At 42.7% G+C, this 19,259-nt stretch overlaps 1 protein-coding gene across 19 annotated transcripts in view; it reads right to left on the bottom strand.

Moving 5' to 3' along the window:
• The window catches only part of MAPK10 (mitogen-activated protein kinase 10), a 207,532-nt gene that overhangs the window by 60,654 nt on the left and 127,619 nt on the right, over positions 1 to 19,259 (bottom strand). For 17 of the 19 annotated variants that reach the window (XM_075149917.1, XM_075149916.1, XM_075149907.1 and 14 more), the window contains one exon: positions 336 to 465. In XM_075149917.1, the coding sequence (XP_075006018.1) occupies positions 336 to 465 (130 nt within the window). Of the gene's footprint in view, positions 1 to 335; positions 466 to 4,987; positions 5,149 to 19,259 lie in introns of those variants that run through there. The other 2 variants (XM_075149923.1, XM_075149925.1) reach the window with 2 other exon arrangements.

Genomic DNA, 19,259 nt, shown 5'->3' with positions numbered 1-19,259 from the left:
GAGACACTGCTTTTGAGTCACAAATCCCAGTGACAAGAGGATGGAGCCAGGATTCCAACAGCATTTCTGGATAAGGAGTTGACAAGAACGTATTCTATTCTCTCCCCTTCTATCACTCTAACCCTACGAGCAGCACCCCCATTTGGCATAGCCTTTAAATAAGCACATGGAAGATCCCCATCTCTCATGTGGGCATATAGTACCAGAAAGACTGTAGCCCTTGAGCATAATTTACCTTTCATTTCTTCTGTTTTAAAAAGGCACCCAACAAAACAATTTTCTTTCTAACAAAACAATATACATACCACTTCTCTGGTTACCTACTGAAAACTTACATTTTTATGATTCACACACTTCATGAGGACCAGCTCCCTGTAAGCTCGCTTGGCATGAGTTTGGTTCTGAAATGGTCTGCTGAGCTTCTTAATGGCAACATTTCTGTCAAGGACGGCATCATATGCAGCACTGCAGTAATTACAAACACAGGGGTTATGCATCTTAGAGGATATCCTACATTTCTCATGGCAAATTCCTGAGCCTCAAGTCTACTATTGCCTTTTTTTCCACTAAGAAAAATACTGGGACAAAAGGAGGAGAGAGTTTCAAGTGAGAAAAAAGAAGACATCAAAAGGAAACATGTACCATCACATCAGCAGAAGACAGCATGCACCACTACTTCTGAACTCCAGTTCCATAGGAAATTAACACTTATTTTCAAGGGGTGGGAAAAAAAATTAAGTAACTTCAAATAAAAATACAATAAAAACTGGATGAGACAAAAAGTTGTTTCATAAAGCAACTCTCTGTGCATTGGGTACAGCGGAGAGGCTTTTACTTTTTCTGTCATGATTAAGGACACCTTCACTGAGTGGCCCGCTTTTATCTAGAATGAAGTTTGTATTTTCCTTATGATATTTCTAATGGAATCAAGTTATTTAATCATTCTTTGAGACCATATAATCCAATTCCAATAACATACCTAGAAACAGAACCATTTCACAAATTTTCTTTACCATTTCCTTCCGATAATGAAAAAATTTCTTACATACACTTAGTTAAAAATTTTGAAAACATGAAGAAATACAGGCTCTGGTTTGCAAAGTGGGCTTTTAAAGCTGGGCTCCTAAAATTCTCTTTAAACTTTTAAATGATTTGTACAACCTGCAGTTATTTTGATAATCTTCACCTCCTATGAATTTGAACCACTTATGTTCATGGCAGATGGGCTGGAGGGAGGCAGCAGGGGGTGGGGTTATGGCGCCAAGCAGGGCACGGGATCCCCATAGCGGGAGGGAAAGGATCCCCATGGCCGCGGGAGGGATCCCCATGTTGGGAGACAAGGGATCCTGCTGCTTTCTGGGACAGCGCTTTCACTGCCTCCTCTGCCTCAGAAGCCCCATCTGGGCTCCCACCGCCTCCATTGCACACGGAGGGGGGCTGGGGACGGGCCAGGACAAAGTCTCTGGGGAAGAAGCCAATGCCAGATGGGCTCTCAACCAGGCCAGGCTGCAGCCCTGCTCCGCACCCAGCCCTGGGAGTGCTTGTGGGAGGCAGGCTGAAGGGAGAGGCTGTCCTCGGTGACAGCACGGTCTGGGGACAGCGTGCTGTGGATTTCAGAGACCATCTGCCACCCTCCTGTCCTCCTGGGTCCCTCTCTGGGGGGATAAGCCCTCTGTCAGCCTGTGCTTTTCCTAATCAGGGGCGCAGGACTCGGTTCTGCTTTGCAAGCCTTGCTGGGGGACGAGACTCTTCTGCTGTCCCTTTTTAAGCCTCATGACCCTCTGCCTCTTCCAGCTCCTCTGAGTGGCGGGTGAGAAGCAGCTGTCAAGAAGGTGAGTGTCTCCAGCCCTGCGGAAAAGGACTCGGTGGGCAAAAAATTGGACATGAGCTGGCAATGTGCGCTTGCAGCCCAGAAATCAAATCTTATCCTGGGCTGCATCAAAAGAAGCATGGCCAGCAGGTCGAGGGAGGTGGTTTTCCCCCTCTGCTGTGGTGAGACCCCACCTGGAGTACTGCGTTCAGCTCTGGGGTCCCCAGCACAAGAAAGACATGGACGTGTTGGAGCAGGTCCAGAGGAGGGCCACAAAAATGGTCAGAGGACTGGAACACCTCTCCTGGGGAGAAAGGCTGGGAGAGTTGGGGTTGTTTAGCCTGGACAAGAGAAGGCTCCGGGGAAACCTTATTGTGGCATTTCAATACTTGAAGGGGGCTTATAAGAAAGACAGAGAGAGACTTTTTACTAAGGCCTGTAGTGACAGGGTAAGGGGCAACAGTTTTAAACTGTAAGAGGGTAGACTTAGATTGGACATAAGGAAGAAATTTTTTATGATAAGGGTGGTGAGGCACTGGAACAGGCTGTGCAGAGAAGTTGTGGATGCCCCATCATTGGAAGTGTTCAAGGCCAGGTTGGACGGGGCTTTGAGCAACCTGATCTAGTGAAAGATGTCCCTGCCCATGGCAGGGGGGTTAGAACTAGATGATCTTTAAAGGTCCCTTCCAAACCAAACCATTCTATGATTCTATGATTTTGGTGGTTCAAATCTGACTACACAAATTTTGACTTCTACATTTCACAAAGTACACTAATTCTTAGAAATGTTCCCAAACGGACAGTCCTCAGACCCTCTTCCTGATTCTCCCTTTTACCAAGAATGTGGAAAGGCGTGACACAAGTTTTCTGCTACTCCATGAAGAGCAACAGTGTATTTCCCAAAAGATAAATCAACCAAACCACTAGTTGTTCTAAAAATAATGACTTTTTTAAGCATCAAAGTAAATATTCAAAACCCTGTAATTTTTCCTCTTCTTAATTCCTGCTTATTGTAGACATTCACTGACATTCGCTTACAGAGTCTTACTGACCAAGTACAGAGCAGAAAAGCATGCAAGCATCAGCAGCTTAGTCACAAAGCCAACAAAAACATACAAGTACTCTAAATAAGTAAAAAAGTGTTGGCAATGTATGTCTTGGAAACCACACAGGTGGAGAAGAATAAGAAATATTTCAATTATACTACTCCTGCATAAATAACACACCAAATACAACCCACAAATAAGAATAATTGTTTGCTAAAGGTGATGAGGAGTTTTGCCAAGAATACTTTAGTCCACTATTGACATTTGGGGCAGGATGGTGGGATTTCCCCTGAAAATATGTTCAGAGGGAAAAAAAAAATTCTCATGATTGCCCTTGCAGGTATTCTGAAACTGTTAGGAAGTTCCATTTTAACATTTTCATTGTGAAACTATTTCAGATCAAAATGTTAATTTACAGAAAAAAGTAAAAATAAATACTGAATCTCCCCAAATTATCAATACTGTGAGATGCCAAATACTGCACCTGGGGAGGAATAACCCCAGGCACCATTACACTCTTGGGGGCCGGCAGTTTGGAAAGCAGCTTTGCAGAGAAGGACCCAGGGGTTCTGGTAGACAACAAGCTGAACATGAGCCAGCAATGTGCCCTCGCAGCAAAGGACAACAGCATCCTGGGCTGCATTTAGGAAGACAGGTCAAGGGAGGTGATCCTTCTGCTCTGCTCAGTGCTACTGAGGCCACATCTGGAGTTCTGGGTCCAGCTCCGGGCTCCACAGTACAAGAAAGATAGGGACGTACTGGACCAATTCTAATGAGCCATGAAGATAATTAGGAACTGCAACATCTGTCATACAAGGAGAGGCTGAGCAAGCTGGGGTTGTTTAGGCTGGAGAAGAGAAGGCTTGGGGGGATCTTACCACTGTTCTTAAGAATCTGCTGGGAGGAATAAAGAAGATGGAGCCAGACTCTTCCAGTGGTCCTGAGCAACCTGCTCTGCTTTGAACAGGTTAGACCAGGCGCTCGCCAACATCATCCATTCTGTCATTTGGTAACAATTCTTTCTTCTTTTATTCATTAATAAGGCATATAACTTTTATGACCTACCTAATACCATGCCTGGCACATGCATAAACAAAGATATTGCACTCACTAGTTAAAGCATATATGAAACAGCTTAGGTGATAAAGCTATCAAAGATCCTGTCTGACTTGACTGGCCAGAGAATTTCACTCAACTAAACCTTACGTTAGTAGAAACAAAATGTGTGATTTATAGCCTAATACGCAGCAGAAAGCAAACCTCTTGTAGCAACTGTCAGAATTGTGTCTTTCATTCTCATTTAGTTCAGCCACAACAGGGCATCATAAAGGCCACAACTAAAATACCCCTCAATTCCATTCAGAAAGTAATGAACAAATAAAATGCAAAGCCGAAGGATTTAAAAACCATGATCTTTCAACAGTTAAATGTTTTGTCTCTATCGTTCATGGCCATATATTGCAAATACACTTCAGCAGACAAATCTCTCAGCTAATCCGTATTACTTGATCACCCAACTTCTTTTAAGAAGAAGAACCTACATGAGACTCATCTGAGCTATGTAAGAGTACTTTGAATCATTTTAATAATCTTTTCTCTTCTCATATTTTAATCTCATTAGTTACATCATAAAATCACTGACTAGGAGTTAGAAAACGGTAACACCGAAAGATTGTCTGGGTAACCATTTTCTCCAGTTTCTCATTTCTGTTTGCTTTTCTGAATTTTCTCTCTTTGTCAAAGCAAGAGATAAAAAAGCATCCATCTAAAATCAGAAGACCAAAGGTTTCTTAAGCCTTTGGCTTTTATGATCCATTCCCAGTCCTTTACATACCAAGGAGGAAAATAAAACAACTAAAGTAATCCTTTGTATAGGGATATTGACTTTGAGATACAAGGATCTTGACTGCAGTTCTATCATTGTCTTCTATCAAATGGAAGGTGTCCAACTACTTCAAAAAGTCAATACGTAAATTCATTGCACTGAGTAAATTAATAGCACTGATGGTTTTTTCTATTCACCAGAGAGAAGCTTTTGTTTACAGACAGCCAACTATGCATTTTACTACAATGAAATTACAGATACCACATGTAGGTCCTCTCTCTGGTGCTTGCTACACAAAATCCTTACCTTGGAACACCAAGGTTAGTATTGATGATATATCAGCCTTCTTAAGACAAACTTCAATCACTGGCAGAAGAGTGGCTGTATAAACAGGTGACTCAAGGGAGCAGGAATAAGAGAGAGAGAGTAATGAGTGTCTGCGAACTGCTATGAAAAGGCTGAGCGTGAAAGTCAATTTCAAGATGTCCAATAAGAGACTGGACTTGCATCTAAAAGCCTGTGCTTCTTTCTCTGGAAACTCTATCGTAACACCTCTTGCTCAATTAGGAATTTATTTTTTAATTTATATTAAAAAAATTATTTTAAAATTTTATTTATTTTTTAATTAATTCTCAACTAGGAATTTATTTTTATAACAAAGACTATAATTCACCTCTGGTCTTTTAATAAAACAATAGTTTTACTGCAACATGAGCTCAGAAAAATCCTCCAAGTTTACTAGCGTATCTTTGGCAGCTGTACAGACAGAAAATGCAGTAAATAAGCTCTTTCCCTATAAATTCTGTTTACGGTTATTTTGGCAAGGTAAATGTTAGTGCTAAAAATGCCTTCTTAAATGGTAAATAATTTGAAACAAACCTATTTAGCAGAGATAAAAAATTTTAGCCAGATGCGAATATAAATTCATGACTACCAAGAGATTTAAGTAATTACAGCTATTTAACAAGACTCTCTGCTGACTTCAGCAGGGGCCGGGGGGGGGGGGGGGAAGGAAATAAATGAAACTCATTCTAGTCAGATTTATACAAACCCAGATCATCATTTACCACTAATATTGTGTGCGAGTTCCGACTGTAATGATCAATGAGCAATGCTCTGTTATCATACATTTGAAGGACCAGGCATTCATTTTTATACCTATTTCAAAAAGCAAAGAAAAGCATTCTAGTTTCATGTCCAAGTTTCTATTTCAATAGACACTTACCAAGTAAATACATAGATTAGTCTTCCCATACAGCAATAACGCTTTTAATTAACAATGAAACTTAACATTTATCACTTCCATTACATTCTACCCCAGAACAGACTGCCAAAACCACAGAAAACATATATTTTTCAAATCAACTTTTAGAGATGGATTCCTAGGATAACAAACGGCAATTTTTGATAGTCTTTAGTTTCAAGATTCTTCGGATGAGGCGCACACATCCTTTTCAAGAAGCTTACCCTTTCTGAAGCCACTGCTTTGTTAAAGTACTATTATTAGCTCTCAAATGATGGAATGGAAGCCCGAAAGAGGAAGGGAAACTCCCAGCCTCCAGCCTCCCGGGGCAGGTTGTGAAATGGAGACTCTTGGCAATCTCAGCAAACAGCTTTCTGTATTAAGAAAGTCTCTTCACTGAATGTTGTAGAAATCCAAGGGACACTAAACGTTCCTCTTACCTATCACTACATATATACATATACATATATATATTGCGACAAATATGGTATTAAAATCTTTCTGAAAAGCTACTTAATATTAAAGCTACTTTCTAAAGTGACAAACATTGGTCATCTTTGCCTTCCTCCAAAAAGACTCCAGCTGCAACTCTGTTACTCTGTTTTTTACGAATCACTGCTATTTATATCTGCATTACTTGATCCTTCTAAGTAAGATAGTTTTGCCACTGACATTAGCAATTTGCCTTATTTCCTTCATCCCAGCACAGCAAGAGGGAAGAAAGGTGAAACTGATCTTGTTAAACAAAGCGCTAATCTGTGTATTTGAAATACCCTGGTTATTTAGTGCTGAGATCTCCATCAGTGGAGAGAATTGGTAACCTTGAAAATCACGTTTAACAAGAATGCTAATGATAGCTCATCCTTAACAATCACCACTAATATATGGAGCAGAGCACATTCTATATACACACACAGATACGTATCTGAAGTTACATACACATATTACATAAAAAGAACAGCATAGATGAATGTAAATATAAACCCTTTTCACAGTAAATTCTCTGACTTCAAACCCCCTGCCCTTGGTTTCAGATAACTATCACTACTGCACTTTCTGAAGAAACAATCTTTAAGAATGACAAGAGCGAAATCTCTTTCCTGTATCAAGCAAAATTTCTGTAAAAATGGTTTATGAAACTTTAACCATAAACTATTTTAAGTGCTTTTTCTTCTCTCTACTTAAGGTCTCATTTCAGACAAGCACTCTAACAAAAAAGAGTGAAAAAGTTATTTTGCAAGCAAATTTTAAAGTGTATTCTGGTAGGCTTTTTTTGTGGATTTTGTTTGTTTGCTTTTTATGTTGACCTCACTTGCCACTTACAAATTTTAGAATCAAATTAGGCCGTCTCTTTCTTACAATTTTTTTCCTCCTTTTGACATGTAACTTCTGAATTTCTAAAGGCAGACATCAATACATTTCTATTTACAAACAGTGCATATTCCCCTCTTCAATAATTACTTTTAAAGAGAAAAAAAAAATCATTATTTTTAGAGTGAAAACTTCTCTCCAGAAAGTATCTTTAAACATAGTGAGTATTTCCATGAAAATGGTGTAAAAGAAAAGAATAGATTATTACATGCACCAACATGCAGAAACAGTTTCCCCCAAACAGTACAAGTACTATAATGAACAAGAGCCTTTCAATGTGCTTATTAAGTTTGGAACCAAGCCTGTGTGCTGAAAACCCACAAAATAACTAATATGACCCTAATGAAGAGTTGCAGACCTGTTGTCAGGAATGGCTACACTACGTTCTGGATCAGGTCTATTTCTCTTCAAAATGCAGAGAGATTCAGCGGCCTCTGAGACAATATTCAGAGGTGATGCTTAAGGAGACCAATACAGTTTCATAATGGATGACTGCTGCATTTTTCCTGTTACCATATACGGTTCCAGCTATTTGTTTTGAGTTTCCATCAGCTCACAGCTTCTTGCAATCAGCTGGTAGCAGTTGGATTAGGAAATACAATCAAGCTGCCTCCCCAGGTCATGATTTACTTTTTTACTGTCGCCATGGATGTTTCACAGAATAAATAAATCAGCCTTCAAGACCTTCCATGAGCTTCCTCATCACAGCAGAGATTACCGACTGAGCTCAAAACATTCCTTCCTGCACTGCAGCAAAGTCTGCGCATGCTGAAGTGCAGCAGAGTCGTCAAACGCGGGCATCCTGCCACAGCAAATATCTTGCCATCAAGGTGCTCCAGCTGGTGCCCTTTGGAGCCCCTTCACATGCCAAGATGACATGAAACCTAAGCAGCAAAGAAAAAAGAAAGGTTGAACTAAGCTGCCACTTCAGTGCATTTTAAATGGGAGCAGGTCCCCTCTTTGGGCGTTTGGGAACATTGCAGCCAAAGCAAGGTAACTCACTGCCAAATATTCAACATGTGACCCCTTATCCTGGGTTGGAATGAAGTAATGTGAGAGAGGACAGCAGCGCTTGAATCGTTTGGGATTATCATCCTAGTCCTTGCATGAGAGTTCAACGTTGTTGTCAAGATCATATAGTGACTTCTGTAGGACTTAAACTTCAAAGATGTACCATTAAAACTGGATGATTTTAAGACAAAAATTCAAAATGTGTGGCTCTATTTTACATTTCAGTGTTTAATCAGGAAAGACAGGTTTCTTTTCAAAGAAAACTCTTAGAGAATCAGGCCCACGGTTCAGTGTGCACATGCTTTCATGTATTTAATAAATTTATGGCAGGCAAAATCCAGTTAAAACCAGAAAAGACATGTCTTGCTCTTTGCTTGCACAATACTCTTCATTTAGTGTACTGCACTAGAAAATGCTTACTCTCAAACTTTGCTTGTAAGACTTACAGTTCTGATACTGAAATAGAGTCCTCTGAAAATGAAAAATTTTATTGTCCAATTCATATTATGGATTTTACATTTAGATATTAAATATTTCAGTCCAGAGAAGAGCATACGTGGCACATTTTGACTAAAACATGTCCACGTCGCCTGTATAATTTCATTATAGTGTCACTGAAGTTATTACTGTAGCATTTTTCATACAAGTTACTTCACTTCACTACAACATACTTATTCTATTTCCCACCTTGCAAAACACAACTCTCTAAAGGCACTGGTTAAATGGAAATATGTTTTAGTTCAGCTACATTTTTTCAGAACTCAGACAAAAGCTCTCTGGTTATCCATACATTAAACAAGAAAGGGTGATTTCAAGAGTTCTACACACATTTCTGTCTGAAAACATATGGAAATGACAAAAAAAAAAGAAATAAGAACTGTTCACATGACCAGTCATAACTGTGCTTATTGAAATGGGAGTCAAACAGACAAATCTTCGCCACAGCTAGAAGAAACTACTTCAACAGGAATCTTTCCCCAGTCAGATCTGTGACAGTGTATGCCTAGATATTTATGATCTTAAAGAACTTGTTCAGAGATCCAAATGCACTCATGCTTATTCTTAAAAAAAACAAACACAAAGCCCAAGCCCACAACTCATCCAGTCCCTTTACTGTCACCTGTAAAGGATTAGAATAGTATCATTTTCATATCCATGACATCTGTAGTCCAATTTTGAATCTATATTACTCATTTTGTTTAAAGCACTACAGTCATTGCCTGAAATGTCAAAGCCAAGCAGCCCTTTCCAGCAAAGATAAACTGGGAAGCACAATGAATTTGTATTTCTAAGGGCAATTAGATTTGAAAACTTTGCTGTGAAATATATTTTACAATTCAGTCATGCTGAAACAGATACTTTCAGATGGGTGGTCTGAAAGAAGATGTTCGAGCCATCATGCATAAGACAATCTAAAAGAAGTTGCACGGAAAAAAAAGGCTAGAATGCATATTTTTAGTAAACATATTTACAATAAAAGTTCACTCAACATCTGTCATCGGTGGTTCCAAATGTGTTATATTATAATTTCACCAATTATACTACTGGGTAAAACTGTAAAATAACAAAATAATTCACTGTGTGGTAAAAGAAACTACACACTCAGAACACTGCTGGGAAAAAGAGAAATCACAGGCTGGAATCTATTAAGAAAAAGGAGGGTGTGCAGTAAAATTTGCCCTCAAATTACTTGCTGACAAGTTCTTCTGTTACTAGGATGAACCTGCTCTGCTGATATCTTCTTTTAAAACAATTACACACATGAAAGTATCAAATTTGTTCACGTTAACAAAGTGCTCTTCCATCAAAACCTCAAGTAGTTCTTAAAGGTGACTATCCTCTCCAGCTCCATCACCACCACAAACCACAAGCCTGTGTGTACAGAAGCTCCACACCTTGCACGGACCAAAATCTCTTGACTGAGCTGACAATTCAGATGCGCAAAGTTATGCCCTTTTGGCTCAAGTTGTACAAAAATACCTCTGTGGCTCTCTCATTCTCAGCTTGAACCTCAGTTTAGTTATCTTTCTAATTACATGAGCTGGTGATGCCCTAACAAGAACCATTTTGGAATCCACTGATCAGTTCTGTATATTGAAGCAAGATAAACTCTGTTCCCATAGCCATTCTCACTCGCAAAGATGGTGCAGGGATATGGTAGGAAAGGCAATGTGGAAACAGCTAAACTGTTCACACATCGCCTGGCATGCCTCTCATAATGGGTGCCATTTTAGTTTGCCTGGAGACTAAAATATTCATGAGGATGCTGAATATAAAGTATGTTTACATACTTCACATTTGTATATACTCTGCTAATTCTTTATACTTGGCTCTGAAAGTGACTCGGTTGTAGAATCCTTTTCTGAACAGAACTGTAAAACCAGTACTTTCTGGTTCTGCATTTCTCTTGTCACTAATTCACTAAATAGTCTGCTAGCTGACAATAACTTTTGTTAAGTCCCAGCCTAGGAAATTCAACCTGGTCAGTGAAAGAAGCCAAGTTTCTTTTTCCATTCTGCTTTAAAAGGGCTCTAGGCCAAAATGCTTTCCCTTACGTGTGTAACATGTAAGAGATGACAATCTCGTGGTTTCCGAAGTATGCTACTCGGAAAGAGTATACTCTTCGTATGCTCAAGGATTTACCGAAGCCAGAGCAACATAAAAATCTGAAAAATGGTCAGAGTTGGGGATGCCTGTGAATATTCAGTGCAGAAAATACATGGGCAAGGGAACTTAAAGCATGATTTGTAGTTAAATCATATTAAGGAAATGTTTGCCCAGCATCTGGAGAATGGGTATATTGTGGTTTAACCCCAGCCAGCAACTAAACATCACGCAGCCGCTCGCTCAACCCCCACCTCCAGTAGGATGGGGGAGAAAATCGGGAGGGCACAAGTAGGAAAACCCACGGGTTGACATAAAAACAGTTTAATAATGGAAATAAAACAAAGTAATAGTAACAATGACAATAACAACAATAACAGAATATACAAAGCAGGCAATGCACAATGCAACTGCTTACCACTCGCAGACTGCGGGTCGCGAACTGGGGGGGAGGCCCCCTTCCGTAGTTTTTATACTGAGCATGATGTCACATGGTATAGAATACCCCATTGGCCAGATGAGTCCATTGCCCCGGCTACGCTCCCCCTGCCCTCTCCAGCTTCCCCTGCTCTTGGCAGAGCATGGGAGGCCAAAAATCCCTGGTGCAAGCACCATCCCACAAGAACCAAAGCATCAGTGGGCCATCAATACTCCTCTCACACCAAATCCAAAACACAGCACGCACACAGCCCCAGCTACTGGGAAGAAAGTGAACTCGGTCCCAGCCAGAACCAGGACAGTATCCACCCCTTACTCTATACCATCTACGTCATACCCAGGTCTCACATTTTCCAATACATTCCGATTAAACATCACCACTTTTCCTGCCTTTTGATATATACACACAGATATCATTCCCTTAGTCTATGGGCCATCCCTCTAAAATGTCCATTTAGTTCATTTAGTCCATGACTTTGGGCTCCATAACAGTCTTTCAGGGCAGGGCAGGTGTGTGGTGTTGGACTGTTGCATGATGAAGCCAGTTCTCATTCCATTATCACTGCACTCGTCCAGTTCTATCATCGTTGCACTTTGCTCAGTTTCATCAGAGTTCTTTGTTCATTAATCTGGGTGATTCTTACTGCAATACCGTTGATATGACATATAGCAACCACGGAAATGATGACATACAGTATTATATAGTAATTAACATACAATTCAGTTCATTGGTTATTTTCACCCAAAATCAAATCCCCTTGAGGTACACATCGGACTTCCCTATCCTTTCGCATCACCCACCCAGTGCACCCAGGTCCTTGAGCAAAAGCAATCCCAAGAATGGGTTTTCCCTCACCTGAGGCAGGAGTAACCCAGACCGTCTTCCCCAGCATATTTCTTATGTGCACGACAGGGACTTTATCTGCCTCTACAGTACGCAAGGGTTTGGATTGGGCAGGCCCAGCTCGGGTGACAGATCCTCCTATTGACTAACCAGGTGGCTTTTGCTAAATGTGTGTCCCAATGCTTGAATGTCCCACCACCCATTGCTCTCAATGTAGTCTTTAGCAGTCCGTTGTATCGTTCGATTTTCCCAGAGGCTGGTGCATGGTAGGGGATGTGATAGACCCACTCAATGCCATGCTCTTTGGCCCAGGTGTCTATGAGGGTGTTTCGGAAGTGAGTCCCGTTGTCTGACTCAATTCTTTCTGGGGTGCCATGTCGCCATAAGACTTGCTTTTCAAGGCCCAGGATGGTGTTCCTGGCAGTGGCATGGGGCACGGGATATGTTTCCAGCCATCTGGTGGTTGCTTCCACCATGGTGAGCACATAGCGCTTGCCTTGGCGGGTTTGTGGGAGTGTGATACAGTCAATCTGCCAGGCCTCCCCATAATTTATATTTCAACCATCGTCCTCCATACCAAAGAGGCTTTACTCGCTTGGCTTGCTTGATTGCAGCGCATGTTTCACATTCATGGATAAGCTGGGCAATAGTGTCCATGGTCAAGTCCATCCCTCGATCACGAGCCCATCTATATGTTGCATCTCTTCCTTGATGGCCTGAAGTGTCATGGGCCCACCGAGCTATAAATAATTCATCCTTATGTTGCCAGTCCAGATCTACCTGAGCTACTTCAATCTTAGCAGCCTGGTCCACCTGCTGGTTGTTTTGATGTTCTTCAGTGGCCCGACTCTTGGGTACGTGAGCATCTACGTGATGTACTTTTACAGTCAGGTTCTCTACCCGGGCAGCAATATCTTGCCACAATGCAGCAGCCCAGATGGGTTTACCTCTGCGCTGCCAGTTGTTCTGCTTCCACTGCTGCAACCACCCCTACAGGGCATTTGCCACCATCCATGAGTCAGTACAGAGATAAAGTACTGGCCATTTTTCTCGTTCGGCAATGTCCAAGGCCAGCTGGATGGCTTTCACCTCTGCAAACTGACTCGATTCACCTTCTCCTTCAGCAGTTTCTGCAACTTGGCGTATAGGGCTCCATACAGCAGCTTTCCGTCTCCGATGCCTTCCCACAAGGCGACAGGACCCATCAGTGAACAGGGCATATTGCTTCTCATTTTCTGGTAGTTTGTTATATGGTGGGGCCTCTTCAGCACGTGTCACCTCCTCCTCTGGGGATATTCCAAAATCTTTGCCTTCTGGCCAGTTCGTGATCACCTCCAAGATTCCTGGGCAACTGGGGTTTCCTATTAGGGCCCGTGTGTGATCAGTGCGACCCACTTACTCCACGTAGCATCGGTTGCATGATGTGTAGAGGGGACCCTCCCTTTGAACATCCAGCCCGGCACCGGCAGTCGGGGTGCCAGGAGGAGCTGTGCTTCAGTACCAACCACTGACCTCCTCCTCAGTTAGAGTGTAGCGGGCCTCGGATCCGCTGTATCCCCAACCCCAGAACCCCAGGGGTCGACCTCGAGTCTCCCCTGGTGCTTTCTGCCAGAGGCTCCAGGTGGGGCCATTCTCCCCGGCTGCGGTGCAGAGCACATTCTTTACATCTTGTCCTGCCCGGACTGGCCCATGGGCTACTGCCTGAACTATCTCCTGTTTAATTTGTTCAAAGGCTTGTCGTTGCTCAGGGCCCCATTTGAAATTGTTCTTCTTCTGCATCACTTGATAGCCAGGGCTTACATCTGACTAATTTGCAATATGCATTCTCCAAAAGCCCACATCACCTAAGAAGGCTTGTCTTTCCTTTTTGCTAGTTGGTGGAGACATGGCTGTTATTTTGTTGATCACATACATTGGGATCTGACGATACCCATCTTGCCATTTTATTCCTAAAAACTGGATCTCCTGTGCAGGTCCCTTGACCTTACTTTGTTTTATGGCAAAGCTGGCCTTCAGAAGGATTTGGACTATTCTCTCCCCTTTCTCAAAAACGGAGATATTGCCACCGGTGCACGGTTGTGGTAGCAATCAGCACCTGTTATTCTTCAACCCTCAGCAACCCCACAACAGAAGGATCCTGTGAGAGACCTGGCAAGGTAGACAGCTCTTTAATTTCCTCCGTCTCCAAGGCAGCTATACCAAAAGCCCACCGGTACCCTTTTGGGTCCTTGAAATACCCTCTCCTGAGGTAGTCTATGCCAAGGATGCACGGAGCCTCTGGGCCAGTCACCATGGGGTGCTTCCGCCACTCATTCCCGGTTAGGCTCACTTCAGCCTTCAACACAGTTACCTCTTGGGATCCCCCTGTCACTCCAGAAATACAAATGGGTTCTGCCCCTCTATAGCTTGATGGCATCAGGGTACACTGTGCACCGGTGTCTACGAGAGCCTTATACTCCTTTGGGTCTGATGTGCCAGGCCATCGAATCCACACAGTCCAGTAAACCCGGTTGTCCCTTTCCTCCACCTGGCTGGTCCTCTAGTCCTGGTCATCGTATTTGCTACCCACTTCTTGTAAGTATGAGTCAGAAGTGCCTTTATTAAGGTCAGAAGTGGAATCAGCCCTTCTACTCTACTTTGTCTGGGGAACTGCTCACTGGAGACTGGAGCAGCAGTTTTCCTGGAAGAACCCCCTTTTGTGGTTGGTTTTCCTTGCAACTCATGTACCCGTGCCTCTAGGGCTGAGGTAGATTTTCCATCCCACTTCCTCATGTCCTCTCTGTGGTCACGCAGGTAAAACCACAGGGTGTCCCGGGGTGTGTACCCACAATATCTCCTCTCTTGAGCAGAGGGACGCTTACTCCTAATGACTGAGACACTGGCCTGTGCAGGTGGGGAGCAGGACATGTCCTCTTTAAGTTGCTGGACCTCCTGAGACGGTTTCTCCTCAGCAGAGACACAGGCCCGTAGGGAGGAAGAGAGACTTTCTTCATATTGCCGGAGTTGGCCAGCCAATTCATCCTCCGTTTGTTCCTCTCCATCTCTCCAGGTCATTATTGCCAATGAGTTTGCATGTGACGCTGGTGCGCTCCGTACAAACTTCCGCCATGTGGGTCGAGTGCATTTGGCTTCATCTGGATCTTTGGGTAACTGCTTGTTGTTCAGGGCATCATAAACCACCTCCAGCACGGCTACTTCCGTCAGGTACTGGATACCTCTCTCCATGGTGGTCCACTTGCCTGGGTGACATATAACATCTTCCTTGAAGGGATACCTTTCCTTCACCCCTGACAGGAGTCGCCTCCAGAGGCTGAGGACTTGTGCCCCTTGTCCAATCGCTTTGTCAATGCCCCCTTCCCTAGAAAGGGATCCCAGCTGCTTGGCTTCCCTGCCCTCTAATTTCAGGCTACTGGCCGCGTTATCCCAGCATCGGAGCAGCCAGGTGACAATGTGCTCGCCTGGACGACGGCTGAAGTCTTTTCGCATATCTCGCAGCTCACCCAGGGATAGGGATCGGGTGGTCACCATCTCATTTACGGGTTCTGCCTCCTCCTCCTCCTGTTCTCGTGATGGCCCTGGTTCATCTTCATCCCATACTCAACGAGCTGATTTTCTTGTGCATTTTCTTTTTTGTATAGGGGCGACTGATACCAGCACGGGTTGGTTCTCTGTCGCAGGGGGCGGACTAGCTGCCGTGCCTGCCATGGGGGGTGGGGTAGCCACAGGGCCTGTTGTGTTGTCATCAGATCCAGAGACCTTTTCTTCCCCTTGGGGGTTTTGAGTGGTGTTGAACAGGGCTCGGTAGGCATGGGCCATGTCCCAGCACATTGCAGTGATTTGTCTTTCCCTAGAATGCCCAGGATGACAGCATGCTTTTTCCAAATATTCTACTAATTTTTCAGGATTCTGCACTTGTTCAGTGGTGAAGTTCCAAAACACTGGAGGTGCCCATTGTCCTAGGCATTTGCCCATGCTATCCCACTCACCCTGCCACTCATAACTATCCAGGCTTGGGGCAGATCTCTGCATGATATTCTTAAATTGCATATTAACCTTGGACAGAACCAAAACAATATTCCCAAGAAATACCAATAGATGTATCTTAACTACCCAGGGATGTTCAAGGTACTGACAAGTTATTGTAACGAACGAGACGACATCATAGAGGAAGGTAGGGAAGGGACCATTCTGTATTTCCTCCATAAAAAAACTTCTCAGAGGAAGAGGTATAATTGCTAATGGTCTCCATGAGGTGGTACCCAAAATACAGTGACGGCTTCAGTACAAACCTCAAATACCAAATAACGCTCAATGCCATTGTTTTAATAACAATTCTTCCTGACAAAATATCACTAATCACAGCAGAGCACAGCAGACTACAAAACCCAACACCAATCTTCAATGTTTACAGCAAAAACAAGAGCATGGTGCAGATCAGATAAATTAATATTGAGAACAGATGAATCAATATTGTGACCAGCAACTGTTAACATATAAATTCCTTAATACGCTCCAGTTAATCTGTTGTTATCTCAACCCTTCATGACCCACATTGGGTGCCAAAAAGGACTGTCGTGGTTTAACCCCAGCCAGCAACTAAACACCATGCAGCTGGTAGGAAGGGGGAGAGAATCAGGAGGGCACAAGTAGGAAAACTCGTGGGTTGACATAAAAACAGTTTAATAATGGAAATAAAACAAAGTAGAAAGATAATAATAACAATGATACAGAATATACAAAGCAGGCAATGCACAATGCAACTGTTCACTGACCGCTGACCATGTGTCGCGAACAGGGGGAGAGCCCCCCCTTCCCTAGTTTTTATATTGAGCATGACATCACATGATATGGAATACCCCATTGGCCAGCTGGGTCAAACACTCTGACTATGCTCCCCCCGACAGCTTCCCCTGCTCTTGGCAGAGCATGGGAGGCCAAAAAGTCCCCAGTGCAAGCACCACCCAGGAACAACCAAAGCATCAATGGGCCATCAATGCTCCTCTCATACCAAACCCAAAACACAGCACACACACACTCCAAGCTACTGGGAAGAAAGTTAACTCTGTCCCAGCCGGAACCAAGACAGGGTATAAGACACTGAATCTGGCAGAGAGATCTCACATTCAGTGCTCTGAACTGTCAGCAGGGTATATAAACTTTGGACAGTTTTCAAGTTGTGTTAAGCATCAAAGCAGCAAAGCCAGAAAAAGTCCAGTTTCCTCATTTAACAGCAATTTACAAGACTAGGGAAATACGGACACCGACGCAGAGTCTGTGCACCTGGCAGAAGTTGAGCACCTAACACATTCAAAGTGTCAGTCACATGATAAATCTGTTATTTTTGGATCTACAAACTGAAATAGAAAACAGCTACTATCTTCCATAGCCACCTCACAGTCATAATGTAAAAGACTTGTTGGCTTGCTTGACAAACAGAACAAAAGCTGTCAGTTTGCAGAAAAAGAAACGTTATTTCACAACCTTTCTTGCTGCATTTCTTAACTGATTAAAAATCAAAATTATACCAAGCACTAAAAACGTATTCTCAGGAAGTCATCATCTGCAATGTGATAATCATGGAAGGAAAAAAAAGGTCAACGTAAAAAGGTTAACTCTAAAAGGCTACTCAAATTCTAGTTTCCCAAACTAACCCTGCCATCTCTGCAAGGCTATTCTAAGCAGACAGAAACAGAAGATTGGAGATGCCGAAATGTCACTTGGTGCTGTTCTGGGAGGGAAGAAAGCCAATGCTGCCACATACGTCACCTTCGCCCTCCCAGCCAAAGGGCTAGTCCACAGCCTGCCCCTACGCTGACACTAACTCAACCAACCCCGGTTGCTCTTACTCATTCAGCACTCTCTCATCCAGCTGGGGTAACTCTGTATCTACAGTCTCTCATACTGAGGGACATCTCTGGCACAGGTAAGATGCTAGCAGGTAAAACTGATGGTTTGTAAGGGTACAAAATGTTTTACCTGCTGTATAAGAAGCCAAAATGCCTTTGTTCAACAGGAACAAAATTTAAAATTACTTAGGTTTTCGAGTTGCCCTGTTACACCAGAAATTGCAAGTTGTAGATGCTCTGACACAATTTTAAAACAAGATTTTTGTTTGAATTAGAAACTCTACCCCCTTCTGTGGCTCATGGTGAATTAGCAACCTCAGAGCTACAAGATTTATTTCCAGTTTTTAAATGGGCACCAACTGATTTTGGATGGAAAAGTGTAACACCATGAATCCAGAAAAGAATAAAAGCAAAACAAAAAAAATCCAAAAAACACCTCGACGTCCTGCTTGCCATTTGCTTTCACTCCTGCCTTTGAGTCTTCCTCCTTTCTCCTTCCCTTCTGAATTGCCTCTCTCTTTATTGCCAACTCTTGCCAATTCTGGTGAGTCTTCCCACTCATGCCATGCCAGAACATATCTCACATTGTTCAAACACTTCACCTAGGCTTCATACACAACCTCTTGTTTCATGCTGTCTTTCTATTTTGCCCAACTTCTGTTATATTCCAATTTTTTTGGCTGTCACTGTATTTTATGATTGTCTAAGGACAGCAGGTCTTGGACAAGGGACAACTTTTTGCTTTCTGTAAAGCACTGTGAAAAATCTGTAGACCACATTAATATCAGAGAAGAACTATCAACAACACATGCTGAAAAGAAAATTGAATTATCTGAGCTGCATTTCCTTCCAGACTGGCTCTGGTTTTTCTATTTCTGTTTGCATTGCTGCTTTGTTTTGATACCTGCCCTTTTATTTGGATGCTCTGTCCTATAGCCCTACCTCTCTGATTCCATATAGTCACAGCTACTCTCCTATCACAGGAGAAACCCCTTGTCCTTAAGAGGGAACAGAAGTGTTTAGTGCAATTGTTCTCACGATAAACACATGGGCAATCAGTGATGATGATGCAACAGTCTTCATTTCAGTGAATGACAAGATTTCAAGTAAGTGAAATAAAAGGATAAGTCTGAACTCAGTTAAGGAATGGCTGCAATGCACTGACAGTACTTAATTCCAACCCTGATTTTCTCCTTGAACTGAAATTCGTCTGCGACTGAA

Source organism: Calonectris borealis, chromosome 4 (genome assembly GCF_964195595.1).
Source record: "Calonectris borealis chromosome 4, bCalBor7.hap1.2, whole genome shotgun sequence".
NCBI classification, from domain to species: Eukaryota; Metazoa; Chordata; class Aves; order Procellariiformes; family Procellariidae; genus Calonectris; species Calonectris borealis.
The sequence above is the reverse complement of the archived record's forward strand: the minus strand, read 5'-3'. Positions and strand labels throughout refer to the sequence as shown.